The sequence below is a fragment of the Pan troglodytes genome, chromosome 13, assembly GCF_028858775.2.
Source record: "Pan troglodytes isolate AG18354 chromosome 13, NHGRI_mPanTro3-v2.0_pri, whole genome shotgun sequence".
NCBI lineage: Eukaryota > Metazoa > Chordata > Mammalia > Primates > Hominidae > Pan > Pan troglodytes.
In genome coordinates, this window is record NC_072411.2 from 20,187,530 (window position 1) to 20,210,774 (window position 23,245).

The 23,245-nt window shown below is 44.8% G+C and overlaps 1 protein-coding gene across 1 annotated transcript in view; it reads right to left on the bottom strand.

The window, feature by feature from the left end:
* The window catches only part of SCTR (secretin receptor), an 83,876-nt gene extending 63,671 nt beyond the window's left edge, over positions 1-20,205 (bottom strand). The window contains exon 1 of the mRNA XM_515761.8: positions 19,870-20,205. Within this exon, the coding sequence (XP_515761.3) occupies positions 19,870-19,941 (72 nt within the window). The 5' untranslated portion in view covers positions 19,942-20,205. The remainder of the gene's footprint in view (positions 1-19,869) is intronic.
* Between the last annotated feature and the right edge of the window lie 3,040 nt (positions 20,206-23,245).

Here is a 23,245-nt window from a genome sequence, read left to right on the forward strand (position 1 = left end):
AATTAAAATGGATCACGGGCTTAAATTCAAACTATGAAACTTTTATTTAAAAGCATAGGAGCTCGGCTGCAGTGGCGCACGCCTGTAATCTCAGCACTTTGGGAGGCTGAGGCAGGAGGATCACCTGGGATCGGGAGTTCGAGATCAGCCTGACCAACATGGTGAAACCCCACCTACTAAAAACACAAAAATTAGCTGGGCGTGGTGGCGCACACCTATAATCCCAGCTACTAGGGAGGCTGAGGCAGGAGAATCGCTTGAATCCAGGAGATGGAGGTTGCAGTGAGCCAAGATTGTGCCACAACACTCCAGCCTGGGTGACAAAGTAAGACTCTGTCTCAAAAAATAAAAATTAAAAATTAATAAATAAATAAAAGCATAGGAGAAAATCTTCAAATCTAAAGCTGCATAGAGTTCTTAGCCTTGGCACCAAAAGCATGATCCATATAAGAAAAGATTGACAAATTAGACACAATAAAAATTAAAACCTTTGCTGCTTGAAAAACCATGTTAAGAAGATGAAAAGACAAGCTACGGAATCAGAGAAAATGTTTACAAACTACATATTCAAGAAAGGAATAATATCTAGAATATACAAAGAATGCTTGAAACTCAACAGTAAAGAAGCAGAAATTCTAATTAGATCATAAGCAAAAGACATGAAGAGATAGTTTACAGAAGACATACAGATGGCACAGAGAAATGCAAATCAAAACCACAATGAGATACCATCTCACACCAGTTACAATGGCGATCATTAAAAAGTCAGGAAACAACAGGTGCTGGAGAGGATGTGGAGAAATAGGAACACTTTTACACTGTTGGTGGGACTGTAAACTAGTTCAACCATTGTGGAAGTCAGTGTGGCGATTCCTCAGGGATCTAGAACTAGAAATACCATTTGACCCAGCCATCCCATTACTGGGTATATACCCAAAGGATTATAAAACATGCTGCTATAAAGACACATGCACACATATGTTTATTGCAGCACTATTCACAATAGCAAAGACTTGGAACCAACCCAAATGTCCAACAATGATAGACTAGATTTAAAAAATGTGTTGTGTGGTGGGGGGAGGGGGGAGGGATAACATTACGAGATATATCTAATGTTAAATGACGAGTTAATGGGTGTAGCACACCAACATGGCACATGTATACATATGTAACTAACCTGCACGTTGTGCACATGTACCCTAAAATTTAAAGTATAATAAAAAAAAGAAAAAAGAAAATGTGGCACATATACACCATGGAATACTATGCAGCCATAAAAAATGATGAGTTCATGTCCTTTGTAGGGACATGGATGAAGCTGGAAACCATCGTTCTCAGCAAACTATCGCAAGGACAAAAAACCAAACACTGCATGTTCTCACTCATAGGTGGGAACTGAACAATGAGAACACATGGACACAGGAAGGGGAACATCACACACCGGGGCCTGTTGTGGGGTGGCAGGAGGGGGGAGAGATAGCTTTAGGAGATATACCTAATGCTAAATGAAGAGTTAATGGGTGCAGCACACCAACATGGCACATGTATACATATGTAACTAACCTGCATGTTGTGCACACGTACCCTAAAACTTAAAGTATAATTTAAAAAAACAGAGAAAAAAAGATATACAGAAGGCAAACAAGCACATGAACATGTATTCAACATTATTAGCTATTAGGTAAATCCAAATTAAAACCTTTATATGGTATCACTCCATATCTATCAGAATGGCTAAAATACAAAAGTAACAACACCCAATGCTGGCAAGGTCACAGGGAAATTGGATCACTCAGACATTGCTTGTAGAAATGTAACATGGTACAGTCACTGTAGAAAACAGGTTGGCAGTGTCTTGAAAACCATCCAGGCAACTAAACATGCAACTACGACAGTCCTGGGCATGTATCCCAGAGGAATGAAAACTCACATTCACAGAAAAACCTGTTCATAAATATTTATAGCAGCTTTATTCATAAAAGCCCCCAAACTTAAACAATCCAGATGTTTTCCAATGGGTAAGCAGTTCAATAAACTGTGGTACATTCATACTATGGAACCCTATTCAGCAATAAAAAGAGCAAACTATTGATATATGCACCAACCTAGACGAATCGCCAGAGAAATAGGCTGAATGAAAAGAAGCTAATGCGAAGAAATTACATACTATATTATTCCATTTATCCATTTGTATAGCATTCCTTATTTTATTTTATAATATTTATTTAGTTAGTTAGTTAGTTAGTTTTTAGAGACAGGGTCTCGCTCAGTCACCCAGGCTGGAGTGCAGTGGTGTAATCATAGTTCACCGCAGCCTTGAATCCCCAGGCTCAAGAATCCTCCTGCCTTAGCTTCCTGCACAGGTAGGGCTATGCATGCACTGCCACAGCCTGGCTAATTTTTAATACTTTTTGTAGAAATGGGGTCTCTGTTCCCAGGCTGATCTTGAACTCTTGGCCTCAAGCAATCCTCCTGCCTCAGCCTCTCAAAGTCTTGGGATTACAGACATGAGCCACCATGTCTGGCCTATATAATGCTCTTGAAATGACAAAATTATAGAAATGGAGAAGAGATGCGTGTTGTCAGGAGTTAAGGACGGGGTGGGAATGGGAGGAAAGTGGAAATAACTATAATAGGGCACCATGAAGGGCCCTTGTGGTGCCAGAAATATTCTGTATCTTGACTGTAGCAATGTCAATATCATGATTGTAATCTTGTACTGTCTATATATAGTTTTGCAAGATGTTACCATTGAGAGAAACTGGGCAAAAGTTACAAGAGATCTCTCTGTATTATTTCTTACAACTGCATGTTAATTTACAACTATTTCAAAATAAAAAGTTGAATTACAAAAAAAAAGACAACTTAATTATCTGAGTATAAAAGAACATCTAGCTAGGTAAATTATGTTGAGTCCATTTAACAGGATATGTTCAGGCATTACATATGATTATTTAAAGAAAGTGTTTAGCAGTACAGACTATCAACAGTAATACCGTGATGTTAAACAGGAAAATCAAGACAAAATTATATGTACAGTATGATAGTAATTATGTTAAATGTAATAATTTTTCAGAGAAAAATCTGGAAGAAAATGCATGAAAATATTATGAAAATTATCTTTTAAACCTTTTAAAATAATGTTTAAATATGCAGAGGAAGGTAGACAACCAATGTGTGCGTAGCCCTGCTATCACTAAGTGAACATGTCAACAGAGCTGCCATTTGTCAGGGGAATAGGGGAAGAACTCGTCCCGTGGCTGTCACTAGTAAGGTAGGCTGGGGACTCAGCAGCAGTTATTAGTTTAAAGAAAGAAATTATTTCTTTAAATCAAGGTTTCTGAACTGAGAGCCAAATTTGCTATGGGCGTCATATATGAAATGAAAGTCCGCATTCCATTTCCTCTTTCTCATTCTTTTTTTTTTTTGAGGCAGAGTCTGGCTCCATCGCCCAGGCTGGAATGATGCAGTGGCACAATCTTGGCTCACTGCAACCTCCGCCTCCTGGGTTCAAGCGACTCTCCTGCCTCTGCCTCCCAAGTAGGTGGGATTACAGGCACCGGCCACCACGCCCAACTAATTTTTGTATTTTTAGTAGAGATGGAGTTTCACCACATTGGCCAGGATGATCTTGATCTCTTGACCTCGTGATCTGCCCATCTCGGCCTCCCAAAGTGCTGGCTCATTCTCACTCTTACCACCAGTCTCTTTTGGCAGAGACTGTTTCCCCAATAAATATTCTTCCCTTTCTCTAGTATAATCAAAACTTAACTGGGCAATTGGTTACCCACTTAGACACTACAGTTTCCAATTTCCTTGCAACTAAGGCGTGCCCATGAGATTAGATTCTAGCAATGGATTGGAGTGAAAAACACATGTGCAAATTCTGTCTCATGCCCTTGAAGGAAAGGGACGTGCCTCCCTCTTCTATGTGTGGATATTGCGGTGAACCATATTCAACCATGGGGACGGGAGTAACAGCCCTAAGGCTGATTGTTCTGCTGGACTCAGAGGACTAAACTTATCCTGGAGTTTGCTTCTGAACCTCCACATTCCATCATATTCTCTTTTTAAAAATTTTTCTTTTTCTTTCTTTCTTTTTCTTCTTCTTCTTCTTTTTTTTTCTTTTTTTTTTTTTTTGGCAATCTCGCTCTGTTGCCCAGGCTGAAGTATAGTGATACAATCATAGCTCATTGCAGCCTCGAACTCCCAGGCTCAAGCCATCCTCCCATCTCAGCCTCTTGAGTAGCTGGGACTACAGGCGCATACCACCACACTCAGCTAATTTTGTATTTTTTTGGTAGAGACAAGGTTTTGCCATGTTGCTCAGGCTGGTTTTGAACTTCTGAGGCTCAAGTGACCCTCCTGCCTCAGCCTCCCAAAGTGCTGGGATTACAGGTGTGAGCCACTGTGCCTGGCCTAAATTAATTTTTTTCATTGATAAATAAAAACTGTATAGATTTATTATGCACATGTTGTTTTGAAATATGTATACACTGTAGAAAGGCTCTTTTTGAGCTAATTAACATAGGCATTATTTCACTTTTGTGTGTGTGGTGAAAACACTTAAAATCTACTCTCTAAGCAATTTTCAAAAACACAATACATTGTTATTAACTTTAGTCATCATGTTGTACATCCATTGCATCCTCTTGATGTTAATATACAGGAAGTAACTCAGACTTAGGAAATTTACTGCCAAGGACAGGAAAGAAGTATGCTGTAGTTACAAGTACTGGTCTCAACGCCCTATGGAGTTTATACATACATATGACTCCTATCATGGTGGGCGAGGTGTACTTCTTTGCTTGGCCTTGGCCGTGTGACCATGGTCAATGGGACGTTAGTGATTTGATGTGAGCAGAGGTTTGAAATGCTTACCTGCATTTCAGAACCTGGGGTAGCTTGCTCATCTTAGAATGAATGACAGGTGTAGAAGACTGTACCTAACCCAGGGGATGGAGCCAAGCCAGGAGAGCCCAGCCTGGATCAATCACACCCTAGCTCAACTGTAAATGCCAAGAGGGAAATAAACACTTATTGCTGCATGCCACTGAGATGTGTGCAATTGTTATGCCGCCTAGCTGACTGATACAGGGTAGGAAATAAACTCCAGGGCGGTATCAATGTGTGTGAATAGTGAACGAGGTTTCCCAAAAGTAGATGTCAATTTCCAATGTAAGAGTTGAAAGTCCTCTGGCAAAGAGGACTCCCTTGAGAGCAACAGAGCAAGGTTAGAAATGAGATAACATATCTATGATGGGAAGCCCTGTGCAAGAAAAGTTCAACTTCCTTGGTGATTTTCCTTTGGACTATAGAAACAGTAACAATGGAGGATAGTTTAACTTTTTCTTCTCACCCAACAATTCTTTTTTTTAACTGTGGTAAAATATACATAACATAAAATTTACCATTTTAACCATTTAATGTGTGCAATTCAGTGGTATTAGGTACACTCACAGTGTTGTGCAACCATCCCCAGTATCCATTTCCATTACCCCGAACAGAAGCTCTGAACTCATCATTTAGCAATAACTCCACATCCCCCCATTTCCCCAGCCCCTGGTAACCTCTATTCTACTTTCTGACTCTAAGAATTTGCCTATTCTAGATACCTCACATAAATGAATCACATAATATTGGTTTCATTGCACCTCGCTTGTTTCGCTCAGCACATTTTCAGGGTTAATCTATGTAGCACCATGTATCAGAATTTCCTTCTTTTTTTTATTATACTTTAAGTTCTAGGGTACATGTGCACAACATGCAGGTTTGTTACATAGGTATACATGTGCCATGTTGGTTTGCTGCACCCATCAACCCGTCATCTACATTAGGTATTTCTCCTTAATGCTATCCCTCCACCAGCCCCCTACCCCCTGACAGGCCCCTGTGTATTATGTTCCTCACCCTGTGTCCATGTGTTCTCATTGTTCAACTCCCACTTATGGGTGTGAAGTGGAGCATCTCACATTTCTTTTGCCCTTGATCCTCCCTCTAAAATGTAACAAGCCAAGATAATGTGGGGGGAGGGGGTATGCCAACTAAAGAAATGTGTGGTGTCCACCAGTGTCTGTGAGACAGGAATGTCATTCTGCTGAGAGGACTGAGTCCATGTTTCCAGGTGGTGACCAGCAAAGAGGGACTGGGGTCCCCAGGGTTGCTGGGAGCACCTGGGGAGAGCATGTGGCTCCCTGGAGCAACCACCCAGAAGATGTGGGAGATGAGAAACAAGCCCTTTTGCTATCTACATCAACCTAGAGAAGAGGGGGAGAGGCTGACATTTAGTAGCTATATGCATGTGTATATGTACACATATTGTATATATTCATTAAATTTAAAAGTATTAAATACATTTTAGTTGTAATTTACAGGAGGGACAAATGAAGATGAAAGAATTGCTGAACTTTATGTAAAATTTTCCTCAAAACAAGAGCTATTCATTTTTTTAAATCCCTTTAAATTTTTAAAATTGAGTTTGTATAACCACACTGAGCCTTTTTTTTTTTAATTTGTACTAGTACCAAAGAGTATAATGACACATAGTATTTCCCTTCCATAACCTTTACCTGCTCTCCAGGCAACCATTTTCAACTCCTTTTAGTTGTTTATTTTCATTTTTGTCTCCATGTTTTAAAATTATATTCTTGGCTGGGCACGGTGGCTCACGCCTGTAATCCCAGCACTTTGGGAGGCTGAGGCGGGCAGATCACAAGGTCAAGAGATGGAGACCATCCTGGCTAACGCGGTGAAACCCCGTCTCTACTAAAAATACAAAAAAAAAAAAAAATTAGCCAGGCGTGATGGCGAGCACCTGTAGTCCTGGCTACTTGGGAGGCTGAGGCAGGAGAATGGTGTGAACTTGGGAGGCAGAGCTTGCAGTGAGCCCAGATAGCACCACTGCACTCCAGCTTGGGTGAAAGAGCAATCTCTTTGAGATCTCCGTCTCAAAAAAATATATATATATATTCTTTTACTGTTGTTATTTCTTGGTTTTTAAATTTGAGACAGTCAAACTTCCTATTAGGGAAGATAAAGATGAGATGTTTTAAAATCTCCCTACATATACTTCTCTCCTCATATATTACATATACTAATCTTCATTTCATTTTTAGTGAAGAATGGTCTATATTTATAATGACTTATTTTGACTAGGAAATATTGTTCGCTGCTGAGTCAAATCATGTAAAATGATTATGTGTCTTTCTTGTACATTTTGTTTTTCCTGAGGTCTATCATCATTGTTTTTTCATTGGATTAGTTTTCCATGTACATATGGCTAATTTTTCCAAGTGCTCTCACAGCTCTGTTACACATCTATCCACAGTCCTGTTGGTTTTTCCTCTGGAGATTTCTGTCTCAGAGTTCTCCTTCCTCTTGCTCCACCCAGGCCTGCTATCTGGCTGTGGTTTGAGGTGCCCTCTCCCTGTCTCCTGGCTGGGGTCTCATTTCCTAGGTATCATGGCTTTTTCCTTGGTTTGCTCTCATTTTGCAAAAGCACAGAATTCTCTAGTAACCTCCTAAGAAAAAGTACATGGGGGTAAATTTTTGAATCTTTGCAGAAGTGAAAATGTTTTTATTAATTTGATTAATTATTAAACTAATTAATTTGGGTAGAAAATACTAGGCTGAAATAATTTTCCTTCCAAATTTTGAAGGCATTTCTCCTCTTCCTGTATTGTTAATAAGAAATCCAATTCTGATTCCAAATCTTTTGTATACAACTTTTTTGTTTTGTCCCTAGATATATGTAAGATTTTTCTTTGTTCTTAGGTATTTTGAAATTTCTTGAGGAAATGGTTGTTTTTAAATTTATTGATTGGATACTCAGTAGGCATTTCAGTCTGAAGACTTGTGTTCTTCATTTCTGGGAATTTAAAAAATATTATGTTTTTAATTTATTATTTCCTCCCTTCATCTTTATGCTGTCTCTCTGGAATTCCCATTAGCAGAGTATTGGACGAGGTGCACTGATTCTCCAATCTTTTCATCTTTCTCTACTATTCTACCATTTTGTCTTCGTGATCTTCTTCCTCTTCCTCTTCCTCTTCCCCTTCCCCTTCCCCTTCCCCTTCCCCTTCTCCTTCTCCTTCTCCTTCTCCTTCTTCTTCTTCTTTCTTTTTGAGATGGAGTCCCGCTCTATTTCCCAGGCTGGAGTGCAGTGGCGCAATCTCAGCTCACTGCATCCTCTGCCTCCCAGGCTCAACTGATTCTCCTGCCTCAGCCTCCCGAGTAGCTGGGATTACAGGTGCGTGCCACCAAGCCCAGCTAATTTTTGTATTTTTAGTAGAGACGGGGTTTCACCTTGTTGGTCAGGCTGGTCTCCAACTCCTGACCTCAGATGATCAACCCTCCTCAGCCTCCCAAAATGCTGGGATTACAGGCGTGAGCCACCGTGCCCAGCCTTTGTGATTTTCTTCATAGAAGATTTCCTTGACATTATCTGTAGAGTTTTTTTTATGAATGTTTTGTTTCATACATTTAACTTCCAAGAATCCTTTCTTACTCTGAGATGATTCCTTTTCCATAGCATCCTTTTCTAGTTTTGTGGCTCAGGCATCATTTTCACAAAGGATTTCCAAATATTAGTTGTACGTCTTAAGTTTGTCTCCTCTTGTCTACATGATCTGTTTCCTTGAGGCACTTTTCTCATGATTGTTTGCTTCCACATTGGAGGCCCTCCTCAATGTATGATCTAAGCTTGAGACAGTAACATAGTCCTTGGAACCACTGTGGACCTAAACAGCTTCTTGCCTGGTGGCCTTCACTGTAACATAACCAGGCCAAGAGGGAGCCCACTGCTGGGGTCTATGAGTGGACTCTCCTCAGTGTCTGGGGCCTTTCCAGGGTGCCACAGGGTGACTTGACAGTTTCTCCTCTGCCTGCTACAGGCATTGAGGTTATTTTTTCCATACAGCTATCACTTCATCACTTTTCATTTTCCAAAGATTTCTGGAAATTTCTGCTTCATCTCTGTCTCTTGTTTTGTTCTCTTTGTATGGGTTAATACCTTTTCTATTCCTTTACTGTCATTTTAAAAGTGTTTCCAGAGGCAGAGCAGACAAATATATGTGGTCAATCTGTCATCTTAAACTGAATGCCCTAAGCATATTTTTTAAAATTTCTCATAAATGTAATAAGAGATTGTCAGAGAAAAATCACTAAATGGTACTTTTCTATATTATTTTATTATTTTTATTAACTAAACAAAAACATACATTACATATTCTTTCCTTTTTGGTTTCAGAGCCTGAGTCTAAGTCATCATTACATGGAGTTTTGGAAATATTGCTAAAATCATGTCAAAGTTTGGATTTCAAAATATTTAGACCACAAACGTTTTGTATAACTTTTGTCTTTTCCTAGAATTTTAAATCCACTTTCTTTTTTCTTGTTGATCACAAAATTCACAGGCCTTCACCTCATTAATTACACGTCAGAGCTGTACTTCAAGGTTCTGAAGAGAACAGCTTTCTGTAACACTGCCCACTGTCTTCTCTGGGGTGTTCTTCAAGGAGCCCTTTGATTTTCTGAACTGAATCTTTTCTAGGGTCTTTTGCAGAACCATGGAACTGGTGCCCATCCATTGCTTTTCTGGGTAAATTCCACTTTTTAGCATCCCATAATTTTACATTGAGTTTTGGTTTTGCTACATAAAACTATGGTAATTTTTTAAAGAAGAAGTGCTTAAGTTGTAAACTGTGTGAATCACTGCATGTCTAACAGTGTCTCTGCAGGGTGTATCACCCTTTGTCTCACTCAACACATAGTCGTGGTTGGTCCCACTGTGGTGTATAAGTTCACCTCTTGCTTGACAATTCTATGATGAACTTCCACCATCTCTTTCTTTGGGTTATTTTTCCAGATGGTAGACATGTTTTGAGGTGTCTGCTTAGCCCCTGAACCAACAACTGCGTCCTGGGAAGAACCCTTTCATGTCTAGGCTGGGTGGTTTATGCTGTGTGATCCTATCCCACTGATTAGACCAAAGGAGAAAACCTAACCAGGTGTGAGACAACCTGCCTTCCTTGGATATTTGGTGTTGGCATGGGGAGAAAGCCAATCTCTCCCATTTCCAAAGCATGCAAACTTGGAGGCTATGGAGCATCCATATACTATCCTGTAGAAAGCAACAGAAAAATCCAGTCTGCAGAGAGAAAGAATAACAAAGCAGACACAAATAAGAGAGAAAATATGTCAAGTGGGTTCTGTTAGCTATTTTGGAGTTTAATTTTGGACTCTTAAGTCAAGATGGCAAAATCTGGGAGGAGATATAATAAAAATCTTTTAAATTCTGAATAAAGGCTGGGTGCAGTGGCTCACGCCTGCAATCCTAGCACTTTGGGAGGCCAAGGCAGGTGGATCACCTGAGGTCGGGAGTTTGAGACCAGCCTGACCAACATGGAGCAACCCCGTCTCTACTAAAAATACAAAAAAATCAGCCAGGCGTGGTGGCGCATGCCTGTAATCCCAGCCACTCAGGAAGCTGAGGCAGGAGAATCGCTTGAACCCGGGAGGGAGAGGTTGCAGTGAGCCAACATCATGCCACTGCACTCCAGCCTGGCAACAGAGCTAGACTCTGTCTCAAAAGAAAAAAAAAATCTGAATAAGGTAAAGAGACTCCACATCATCTCTCTTCTCACACTTTATAATTACTTGCCTAACAACCAGAGACTGGAAAGATATCGCTTCAAGGGGGGAAAGGGAAGTAATAGTCTAATTTATACAATGAGAAATAAAAACAGGAAACTCATCATTATATAACCTATTCAAAACTCAAAATTTTAGCAAACATTTATTGGGCACCTACTATATGCTTAGCAGTCTGCCCATCACTGGTGACATGAAGGTGAATGGGACATAGATTCTGTCCTTGAAGCTCATGGTCTCCAACAGGGGCCAGAGAAGTCAATGGCCAGAGGGCCCAATGTAAGTGCTGTGAGGAATTTTAAATGGGAGTGGCATTGCCAAGTCTGCCATTATGAGAAGGAAGGAGGATGGGGTCAGAGTAGTAGTAAAGAACCCCTAGGAGATGGCTCTACCATTTAAGCAAGAAGTGAGGATTGTCTTTGAAATAATTACTTTTCAGTGTCAACTTGACTGGATTAAGGGCTAACTGCATAGTTGGTAAAACACTATTTCTGGGTGTTTCTGGAGGAGATTGGCTCAGGAGTTGGTAGACTGAATGAGGAAGATCTGCTTCAACGTGGGCAGGCACCATCCAATCGGCTGGGCCCTGAATACAACAAAAAAGGCAGAGAAAGGTAAATTCACTAACTTACTCTCTCTCTTTCTCTCTCTTTCCTGGAACTGGGACACCCTTCTCCTGTCCTTGAACATCAGAATCCCAGGTTCTACAGCCTTGGATTTCAGAACTTGCACAAGTGGTCCCCCCATGGTTCCGAGGACTCTAGCTTCTGACTGAGTTCCACCATCATCTTCCCTGATTCTGAGGCCGTCAGACTCAGAACCACGTTGGCCTGAGCCATGTTGCTGGCAAGATGGAAGGGAAGGAGGCGCCCAGCACTGCATGCCTCTAAGATGCGTTGGGTATTTCCTAGTGTCTCAATGTAACTATTCATAGTATCTCTTCTCTCTCAAAAATTGCATGGATGACCCTTGGTAGGATCCGGACTGGAAAGTATCTAGTGCATACAAATGGCCAACAGGTAAATGAAAAGCTGCTCAACATCACCAATCATGAAGGAAATGCAAATCAAAGCCGCAATGAGCCATCATCTCACACCTGTTAGGGGGGCTAATGCAGGGTGAGAACAAGTGCTAACAATGATGTGGAGAAAAGGGGACTCTTACATACTATTGGAAGAAATGTAAACTGGCTTAGCCATTATGAAAGACAGCATGGAGCTTCCTCAAAAAATTCAAAATAGAACTAACATATGATTCAGGAATCACACTTCTGGTCGTAAACCCGAAGGAAATGAAATCAGCACCTCGTAGAGGTACCTGTGCCCCCATGCTCACTGAAGCACTATTCACCATTGCCAAGATGTGGGAGCAACTTACGTGTCTATCAACAGATGAATGGATGAAGAAACATGCCGCATATATACAATGGAATGCCAGTCAACTTTAAAAAAGGAGATCCTATCATTAGTGACAACATGAATAAACTTGAAAGACATGGTGCTAAGTGAAATAAGCTGGTCACAGAAAGAAAAATACTGCATGATCTTACTTATATGTGGAATATTACAAAGTTGAATACAAAGCAGCAGGGAGTTGAATGGTGGTTGCCAGGGCCTGGGAGGGGGTGGGAATGGAGAGATATAGGTCAAAGGGTATGAAGTTGCAGTTACACCAGGATGAATAAGTCTAGAGATCTAATGTACAGCATGAAGACTGTAGTTAATAATACTGTATCGGGCCGGGTGTGGTGGTTCACGCCTATAATCCCAGCACTTTGGGAGGCTGAGGCGGGCGGATCACCTGAGGTCGGGAGTTCAAGACCAGCCTGGCCAACATGGTGGAACCGCGTCCCCACTAAAAATACACAATTAGCCAGGCATGGTGGCGCATGCCTCTAATCCCAGCTACTCGGGAGGCTGAGGCGGGAGGATCACTTGAACCTCTTGAACCCGGGAGGCAGAGGTTGCAGTGAGCTGAGATTGCACCATTGCACTCTGGGCTGGGCAAAAAGAGCGAAATTCTGTCTCAAAAGTAATAATAATAATAATAACACTGTATCGTACACTGGAATTTTGCCAAAAGAGTAGATTTCAGGTGCTCTTACCACACACACACACACACACGCACACACAAATGGTAACTTTGTGAAGAAACATATGTTAATTTGCTTGACTATAGTAATCACTTCACTGTGTATTTCAAAATATCATGTTGTACACTTTAAGTGCTTTTTTTTTTTTGAGACGGGGTCTCACTCTTTCACCCAGGCTGGAGTGCAGTGGCACAATCATGGCTCACTGCAGCCTCTACTTCCCTGGTTCAAGCATTCCTCCTGCCTCAACCTCCTGGGTAGCTGGGACTACAGGCACACACCACCACACCCAGCTAATTTTTAAATTTTTTTGTAGAGACAAGGTCTCCTATGTTGCCCAGGCTGGTCTTGAACTCCCAGGCTCAAGCCATCCACCTGCCTCGGCCTCCCCAAGTGCTGGGATTACAGGAGTGAGCCACCGTGCTTAGTCTACAATTTTTATTTTTTAAAAAAGATTATAAAAAAGAATCCAGTGAATGTGGCAAATCGAAGGGCACTGGTGAGGCTGGTTTCTGTGGGTGGAGCGTGGGAGCCAGGTTGCAGTGTGAGAGTGAGTGGAAGTGGAGGCAATGAAGGTGGACGCGTCTTACAGGAAGCTGGCCACCAGGGGGCAGAGAGCAGAGGGCTATTTACTGCCTGGGCTGGATAGACTTGGGGAAGTTAACCAGCTGATGAGAAAAGTCAGCGGAGAGGAAGAGGGTGAAGGTTGGGTGAGATGGCTGTCATTGTGTTGTCTTGGGAAGGAAGTCGGTAGGGGTAGGAGTAGGGACAGGCTGTCGTCTGGGGAACAGCCTCTCTTCCACTTGGATGCTGTTATGGACTGAATGTGTCTCCACTAAATTCATATGTTGAAGACCTACCCCCAGGGTGGCTGTATTTGGAGGTAGGGCCCATAAGGAGGTAATTAAGGTTAAACAGCGTTGTAGTAATAGGGCCCTGATCCTATAGGATTAGTGTCCTTACAAGAAGAAACACCAGAAAGGTGTTTCCCTCCCCTCCCCTGCATCCGCACACTCACTGGAAATGCCACATGAGGACAAAGTGGCCGTGTGCAAGCCAGGAAGAGGGTCCCCACCAGAGACCAAACCCTTGGGGATCTTGATCTCACACTTCCAACCTCCAGAACCGCGAGATTGATTTCTTTTGTTTAAGCCCCCAAGTCTGTAGTATTTTGTTATGATAACACAGCTGACTAAGACAGACGGGAAGGAAAGGAACAGAGGGTACAATTTAGACACATCTGTAAGAGCAAGATGTTGGTTAGAAGTTCATCCAGGTAGTCTCAACTCTTGGGAAATGGAAGGTGAGCCCATCTGTTGAACATGAGAGGGAGGCGGGAGGTGAGAAATTTGAAAGACACGTGGCCATCAGGAGCACGCCTAAGAGCCTCAGGTGAGGGAAGTGGGGTGGGACATGGCGGCATCTGGAGATGACTCTGGGAACCTCAGGAGCCTGCAGCACAATGGGCTAAGACTGAGGGACGTGATGAACCGGGGATGACCCTCCCCAAATGCCATCCTTGGAACAGACGCACAATGTAGAGGCTGGGTGGGCTCCAGGAGTCCATAGGAATGCTGAGCAGCCTTCTGTTTGTAATGTAAGCAAGTAGATAGCATCTGAGTATTGTGGTTTTACCTTGAGCTGCAGGTTGTCCCGAAGCCTGAGTGAAGGTCAGTGGTGAGAACCTACAGCTTGCTAAGAGCAGGAATGCAGAGACCAAGCTGGGGCTCACTGCAAGAGGCTGTTCTGGTGGTGGAGCTCGAATCCCAGATATTAAATCTAGGCTTTCAGCAAGGGGGTGCCAGGAAGAGAGGCTATGTCCTCCCTTGTCATGGTAGGAAATCTGGGGACTTCCCAACCTGGGTGGGGATCATGAGGACAGGGTGAGGGTGGGAAGTTCTGTGGGAACTCCAAAGGGTGATGATGCCAAAGCAGGTGGACTCCCCCTTTTTTTTTGAGACGGAGTTTTGCTCTTGCTGCCCAGACTGGAGTACAATGGCATGATCTCAGCTGACTGCAACCTCCGCCTCCCAAGTTCAAGCGATTCTCCTGCCTCAGCTTCCCGAGTAGCTGAGATTACAGGCATACGCCACCACGCCCAGCTAATTTTTTTGTACTTTGAGTAGAGACAGGGTTTCTCCATGTTGGTCAGACTGGTCTCAGACTGGTCTCAAACTCCCGATCTCAGGTGATCCACCCGCCTCGGCCTCCCAAAGTTCTGGGATTACACGCATGGGCCACCGCGCTCCGCCTAAGTGGACTCCCCTAAACAGTTTGGGAACGGGTATCTCCTCCTGTTGGATTTTGTGACCCCATGCTCATTTCTGGGCCCCTCAATAAACGCTGTGTGTAACTCAGTATTTTTTTTATGTTTCACAAATTGATTAGTTTAAATGAAACTTAATGCTATTTTGAAGTTTGGGAGATAATTTTATGACAGCTCCTTGGGCACCAGAAACCCGGAACAGGCCTCTCTTTTGGAGCAGATGCATGTGCTGGTTAAGAAGCTCTGCGGTGGCTCACGCCTGTAATCCCAGCACTTTGGGAGGCCAAGGTGGGTGGATCACGAGGTCAGGAGTTCAAGACAAGCCTGGCCAATGTGGTGAAACCCCATCTCTACTAAAAAATACAAAAATTAGCCGGACATTGTGGTGCATGCCTGTAGTCCCAGCTACTCAGGAGGCTGAGGCAGGAGAATCGCTTGAACCTGGGAGACGGAGGTTGCAGTGAGCCAAGATCTCGCCACTGCACTCCAGCCTAGGTGACAGAGTGAGATGAGACTCTGTCTCAAAAAAAAAAAAAAAGAAAAAGAAAAGAAAAACAAAGGAAAAAAAAAAGAAAACAAAACAAAAAAGAAGTTCCAGGTTTAAGGTCTCATGTCACCATGTCCAGCTGGGTGGCCTTAAGCAAATGGCCTCACATCTATCCAAGTGTCAGTTTCCTCATCTGCACCATGGGGCTAATAACTGTTGAAGTGAGTGTTAGTGTTAGGAGGGACTCAGCAGAGTGTCTGGTAGAAAATAACAGTCAATTAAAGGAGCCTTCATCATCCTTCACTTATTAACTTCAGGGATAATAAAAATCTCAAAAGAAATCCACAAATACTTCTTCAGAAAACTAGAAAGTGTTTTTCCAGGTACACAAAAAAAATCCCCAGTGATCCTCCTCTGAAAAGTCATCAATAATCAGCTCCCAGGCTGGGCATGGTGGCTCATACCCATAATCCCAACACTTTGGGAGTCTAAGGCAGGAGGATCACTTGAGCCCAGGAGTTCAGGACCAACCTGGGAGACATGGTGAGATCCATCTCTAAAAAAATTAAAAAATTAGATGGGGATGGTGGCAGGTGTCTGTAGTTTCAGCTGCTTGGGAGGCTGAGGTGGGAAGATCACTTGAGCCAGGAAGTTCAAGGCTGCAGTGAGCCATAATCGCACCATTGCACTCCCGCCCGGGCAACAGGGTAATTACCAGCTCTGCAGGCAACGCTTGCAGGCCTTTCTAAGGTTCTGCTCACTGTGCAGCCACAGGGCTTGTCAGCTTCTGGATCCAGATGCATGACTGGACAGGGCAGCGACCACCATGTACTGAAGGCTTCCATGTGCCAGAGCCTGTACTTGGAATTTTTATATTTCTTAGCCATCAACTGAGGAGGGATGGAGATAGGAGGGAAAAAGATGGGAAGGGAGGGTGGAATAGATCAAGGAAACATTCTCCACAGAAGTCCTTTGTCCAGTTTGGAAACTGGTTTTCATCAGGCACACCTGTTTCCATCCTCTGACTCAGATGCCCTATTACCAACCCCACTGCCCCAAACCCAATGTGAAATGAATACCTATTGTTAGCCCTATCTGTGTATCTGTCCTGAAACATGACAACCTTTAAGGCGGCGGTTCTCAAGCAGGGGCGATTTTGCCCTTCCTACCCCCAGAAAAAATTTGGCCATGTCTAGAGATACATTTTCTGTTGTCACAGCTTTGGAGTGATCATGGGCTTCTAGAGGGCAGAGATCCATGATGCTGCTAGACATTGTACAATGCACAGGACAGCTCTCAGAAGAGAGAATTATCTGGCTCCAAATGTCAGTGGTGTGAAGAAACTCTGCTTGAAGGAAAAACCAGCCCCACACACCTCACTTAACTCACTAAGGTTAACAAATTGGCAGTTTGCCAAATGTCATGGATTAAAAAGCCCTACCTTGAGTGACTCTTTCTCTGCAGCCTGAAACATTTCTGTACAATTTAGCAAGTAAGGAGTGCTTTCAAGAGGTGATTCTTCCTTATTTGTTGCTGCATCAGCATGATTTCATTCAGTCATCCATGCATTCATTCAACAAACACTCACTGAGCTCCCTCTTACACTGTGACAGACTCTAGGGATGAAAGATGAACAAGATGAGTCTCCATGTTCAAGTTCAAAGTGTGCGTATTGGGGTTTGGGGGACAGATGTGTTAGTAAATAATTACAGTAATGTTCCAGGTAAAAGTTCTCATGAGATGTATGGGGGTGGGGCCGCAGAGGGGGCTGTGATCAGAATTTCTTATAGGGAGGCCTCAGAAAACTGCCCCATTCGGCCACTTTTTGGGTTTCACTTACAGGAGTCACTTCTGACGCCTCCCTATATGGAGTAGAGGGAGAGCGATAATAAGCAATTTGGCCTCACTGACCCCCTTCCATTAGGAAGATGCCTATAATCTCCCTCAAGGGGGAGCTTCAAATGAATAAAAAATTATTTGAACACACTTAGATTTCAAAATCAAATGTCTGACCACCCAGAGTCAAACAGAAGGAAAGCAGGGCTCCAGAGGCTGGGAAATATTCCAACCAAAGTAGGTCAGTTCCACTCCTATTTATTACAGGAGTTCTCAGCCAAGAAGTGTGAGATCTAAGGTCTACAGAAGCCGTAAAATAACCCAAGGACCACGACTTATACACAGGAAACCATCTTGTGATTATGTAAGGCAGCAATGCACATTTGAAAATACAAGGGACCGCTGGGCGTGGTGGTTCATGCCTCTAATCGCAGCACTTTGGGAAGCCGAGGCAGGCAGGTCACCTGAGGTCAGGAGTTTCAGACCAGCCTGACCAACATGGAGAAATCCCATCTCTACGAAAAATACAAAAAATTGGCCGAGCATGGTGGCACATGCCTGTAATCCCAGCTACTTGGGAGGCTGAGGCAGGAGAATCCCTTGAACCTGGGAGGCGGAGGTTACAGTAAGCCAAGATCGCGCCACTGCGCTCCAGCCTGGGCAACAAGAGTGAAACTCTGTCTCAAAAGAAAAAAAAAAAGAAAAAGAAAAAGGAAATACAAGGAGTATAAAAGACAGAGCCCTGGATGGTTGGGAATCAAGAGATCTGGGTGCTAACCTTAGTAGGTTAAGTGGGGTATGTGGGGCGAGTAGAGCTGCTAGTCCCGGCTCTACTACTAACTTGCTGATCTCGGGCAGCTCCCTTCTCTCTGAGAGTCTCAGTGTGCTCATTTTTAAAATGAGGGATTGGGACCAGAGCATAATGAAGCATCCTTCCAAGGTACACTGAAGACTTAAACCAAGTGAAGCCTCTCATTTTCCCCTTCCATTTATTCCTGTGATAATCCAGTGATTTCCTTGAGATAAAAATGTAGGCTGAACCTCAGTCCTGCACTCGAGGTACCAGTTACGACAGTCTCAGAGTCACTGCAAATACTTAAGAAGGAGGCTGGGAGGGTCCCAAGGAAGGAGCTATTGCCTCTCCCACCCCCAGCCATGGAATAACACACCTTCTGGCTCTACCTGGCTTTGCACTGTCCCCAGTATCCCAGTTGGCATTTCTCCAAATTGGGAGTCAAAACTCATGAGTGCATGCTGTTGCTCTAGCATCTTGCAAGGCCAGCACTGCCACTGAAGAGAGGAGGCTCCACGGTGGCAAGGGAGCTCCAAGCAAGCTCCAAATTGCACTCATCCCAACTACTGCTGCTGAAAGTCTTGGGGCTACCAGAAAAATGAGCGTCTCCTGAGTGTCAACACTCTGGTCGGCTCCGGGAGCATTGGTTTTCCTTATAATCAAACCAGAGGGGACTAAGGGAAGACAAGGAGGCTGGACACCATGAGACTTGCCCAGGACAGAGATCAGAGACTCAGTTGGGTCCCCAAGCGCGTTCCCTGGGGAGCTTCTTGGAAGAGACGCCTTGGGGACCAGTTTGGAATGCTAGTGGGAAGGGATGATTCTGGAATCTGGCCCCCACCTCTAACCCCCACTCCCTCCCCATTCCTTCCTTTCTGCTGGTCTGGGTGGGGCCACTCTCTTTATCAGAGATCCCGGAGCTCAGAGAGGCCCGGGACTCCCAGGAATTTCTGTTGGAAAGAAAAACAAACCACCCATCCTGCCGCTATTATTATTATTATTATTATTATTATTATTATTATTATTATTTTCCTCCTCCAGCCCCTTGCCAGGACCTGGCTTTGGGGAACAGCAGCGCCCAGGAGCCACCAGACACGCAGACATTAGGGAGCCGCATCCCGCACGAGACGGTGTGGGGAGAGTGGCAGGCGGTCCCATCGCAGACCCGGAAGCTCCTGCCAGAGCTCCCTCAGGTTTTCCCATCCGCAGCCCGTGAGTGTGAAAATGTCAAGGTTTGGGGGCAGACTGATACTGATGTGGGTTCCAATCCTCTTTTTCTGACTTGCAGCAAGAATTTTTATTCCCCCTCTCCTCTCCTTTCCTTTCCTTTTCTTTCCTTCTCTGTAAAGTGACGGTGATAATATCAGCCTCGAAAGGTGATTACAAGGTTTCAAGGAAAGATTGGAGGCAAAGCGCCCAGGACAGTAGGCACTGCCACGGGCGGCTCCAGAATTTCCGTCTAGGAGAATTTCAGAAGCCAGACCAGAGGAAGGGGTCGGTGGTGGGCACAGGGATTCATCTTAGAGCTGCCTTCGTCTGGCGCGCACGATGTTTTTCTTTGGGAAAGGGTCCCTCCGGAGAAGAGCTGGGAGAGATTAATGTTGGGAGGATTGGGAGGGAAGAGTCCCTATTCCTCATGGGAAGATCTGCTAGTCCCTCTGCACCTGCATCCTGCCCGAGGCCGGAGAAAGGGCGAGACTGTCGCTCCCTCGGGCCCCCAGCCTGCAGAAGGGCGCAGTACTCACCGAGCGCGCGGCGCAGGCGAGCAGCACCGGCAGTAGTAGCTGCTGCAGCGGCGGCGACAGGTGGGGACGCATGGTGCCCGCACGTTCCCCGAGGGCGCCCAGACGTCCGCCTGCCCGTGCCCTCTGCCCGCTCTGGAGCTCAGCGCCCCGCGCAGGGTCCCGGGCTCCGGCTGGCCGCTGCGCCCCGGGGAGCCATGGCTGAGCCACCCGACCTGCGGCGGGCCCCGGGACTGCTCCTCCTCGGACCAGGTGGCCGCGCGCGCTAAGCCGCCCGGCCCATTGATTAGGACGCGGCGTTGCCGGCGCGCCTCCTCCACCCGGCAGGGACTGGCGGGGGGCCGGCGAGGAGGCTGGCAGGGGAGGAGGCAGAGGGAGGGCGCGGGGACCCGGAGTCGGCTCCCGCAGGCTGGGCCCAAGCTGGAGGAGGCCAGGAGAGGGCACGCTAGCTTAGCCTTCTACACGGCAATCCCGCCCAACCCCGGGTCCGGAAAGAGCACTGTCTCTGGAGTCCACGGACCGAAAGCGCAAGCTCGCTGGGGGCCGGTGGGCAACTTAGGTCACCTTTGTAAGCCTCGGCTTTCTCATCCCTAACAACGCATCTGATAATACCCACTCTCGGACTGAAAGTTGTGACACAGTCAAGGCCCATTGCATCTATTCCCCCCGATAGCTACCTTGCACTTTATTTCCGATTTTTTTCATTATTGAAGTCATTAGCGCTAATTCCATGAAGTTTCACTCCCATGAGCTCCTCCTTTGATGATGACCAAGGAGGATCTGTGGTACACTCAGGTATCTGGGGACCGTCCTGAGGATGAACCCCCTGGGAGGGTATTTAAGCCTCAGGCAGGTAGTCCCAGTAGCCCTCTCCATCGGTGCTGTGTATCCTGGAGGTTTGCTTTTGACCTCTTAGTACAAGGCGTCTCTTAATACAAAGTGTCCTCTTAGTACAAGGCTTCTCTTTTGGCCTCTTAGTACAAGGCGATGGCCCTTTTTTACTGTTACATAAAAAAGAGAGTCTCACCATGTTGCCCAGGCTGGTCTTGAACTCTTGGGCTCAAGAGATCCTCTCACCTCGGCCTCCCAAAGTGCTGGGATTACAGGCGTGAGCCACTGGGCCCAGCACTAGATGGGTCTTGCAAACTCAATTTTCCTCAGTCTGCACTGGTGCCCGCTCCCTTCCTTCTTCTCTCTCCTCCTTTCTTGATCTTTCTCCCAGGCACTTTAAGTACATCAGCTCATTTAATTCTCCCCCACACCCCTAGGTGATACGATGTCCATTTGACAGAGGAGGGCATTGGAGGTGGAGGAGGATTCATTACATGTCTGGGTACTGCAACTCAGAGGCTCAGACAGGAAAGCCTGAATCTACCCTTACATGGCTGACCTGACTCTCTGTAACTGGCCCTTATGCAGAAGGCCATGCAGCAGTTAAGGTAACAATGTGTTGTCCTTAGCAGCCTTCCCTACCGGAAGAGACTATTAGTAAATTGAGGCTGGTAAATCCCAACAGAAATAAAAGGGAGGAAAATCCATTCAGCTCTTGGTCCAAAATCAATGCTCAGTACACATCAAACCTAAAGTATACATAATCACCAACCCCCTGCTAGAAACTCTTTCTACATAAATACTCACCCAAGGGCCTAATGAAATGTGCAAGGATGTTTGCGGAAGCACTATGACAGTGGCAGGAAATGAGATGATATATGGGGAAAGGGAACCACCCTTGTGTCTTTCTTTCTCATGGGCAGCAGTCATTACTATAATGCTCCTGACTTGTTTCCACCCCTTCCCTCTCTCTGTCTGTCTGTCCCCCACCTCTCTCTCATGTACCCACACGCACGCATGCAGGCAGGCACGTATACACAGGTGAGGCCAGCTTACATGATTGATGCATTTGGAATAAGGAACTGGCATGAGTTCGGTCCCCTCCTCTCTCCTTCCTTTGACAGTGTGCCCCCCTACAGAGAGCCTGTAACTGGATTTCCCTGGGCCAGGCTGTGATTAGTGGTCAAGGCTCTACTGGAACTGGTCCAGTATGAACTGTGACAGGGTAGTGGTCTCTCTAATTCTGGGGTTTAGTTAGGAAACCCACTTGCCTACAAGTATAAACCACATTCTGCAATACTGACTTTATAAAGTGATATTTGGCCGCATCTGTCTTGATCTTATTTCTCAATTGGTTCAAGTTTCAGGCTGGAAAGAAAAATGTTATTTCCTAGGCTGCTTGAACCGCAGCACCCTAAATGTCCATCGCAAAGTGCCTGAGGTAAGGACTTGCAATTTTTACTATACAGACTTCTGTGTTGTTTGAATGTTTTCTGTAACAACGCTGTGTATGGCTGTTTGGGGTTGAAATAAATAAAAAGAAAACAACACAAAAATGCAATCCGTGCTTTATACCAGAGCTTCGTGATATCTGATGAAAAAGCAAAACAACATTAGTTCTGGGCAATTCAATACATTTCTGGCCTGTAGCAAGCCATTCTTGCTTAAATGGGAAGCTCTGCCTCTCAGAGAGTTGAGAAAAGGGATTGAAGTGCTCCCTGAAAGGTCCTTAAAACGTGCCTAAGACAATTTCACAATAGGGGTAGAAGGGAAGAGGTAGGAAAACTAACCATATATTTACCACCTGTCGTGTGCTCGGGAGTCTGTTAGGAAGCTCGGGTGCGTTATCATATCCAGTCCTCCAAGACCATAAAAGAGATGGGAACTGGAGGCTTAGGAAAGATAAGTGGTTGCCTCCATCAGCACAGCTAATAAGGGGAGGAGCCAGGATTTGAATTCAGGACTGAGCCCAAGCCTATGTCGTGAAGGAAACAAAATATTTCACTCTATTATTTGACATATTTTGAGATGGCTGTTCAGAGGGCCTCCAAACAGAAGTAGCCCTGCAAGGCTGTCTTTTATTGGGGAGATTGCATCTGGAGAGAGAACTCTGCACTGATGCAGCCAGGCTTTCTCTGTGGAACCTCCCATATCCAGATCTAAGAAAGGTTAACTCAGAGTTCAACACCTTAACTGTCTGAAAGACACACACACACACACACAATCTGTCCTCTCTTAGGCCTGCTACCTGTGAGGTTTCATCTGCATAACAAGCCCAACTTTACCAGCCAGGCCTCCTCTTCTCTACCACCCCCCAACCTATTTTGCCACACACCATAAGCCCCCATTTTTCCTGTAACTTCAAGATGGAATATGAAAGCGTCCACCCTCTGGCCATTTCTTTGAGTTGTGTTTTGAAAGACTCCCGTGCACATTTTAAAATTTGCATGCCTTTTCGCCTATGAATCTGCCTTTTTTTTTTCAGTTGATTTTCAGTGGAACTTCAGAGGGCAAAAGGGAAGTTTTTCCTTGGTGCCTAGAGCTCTTT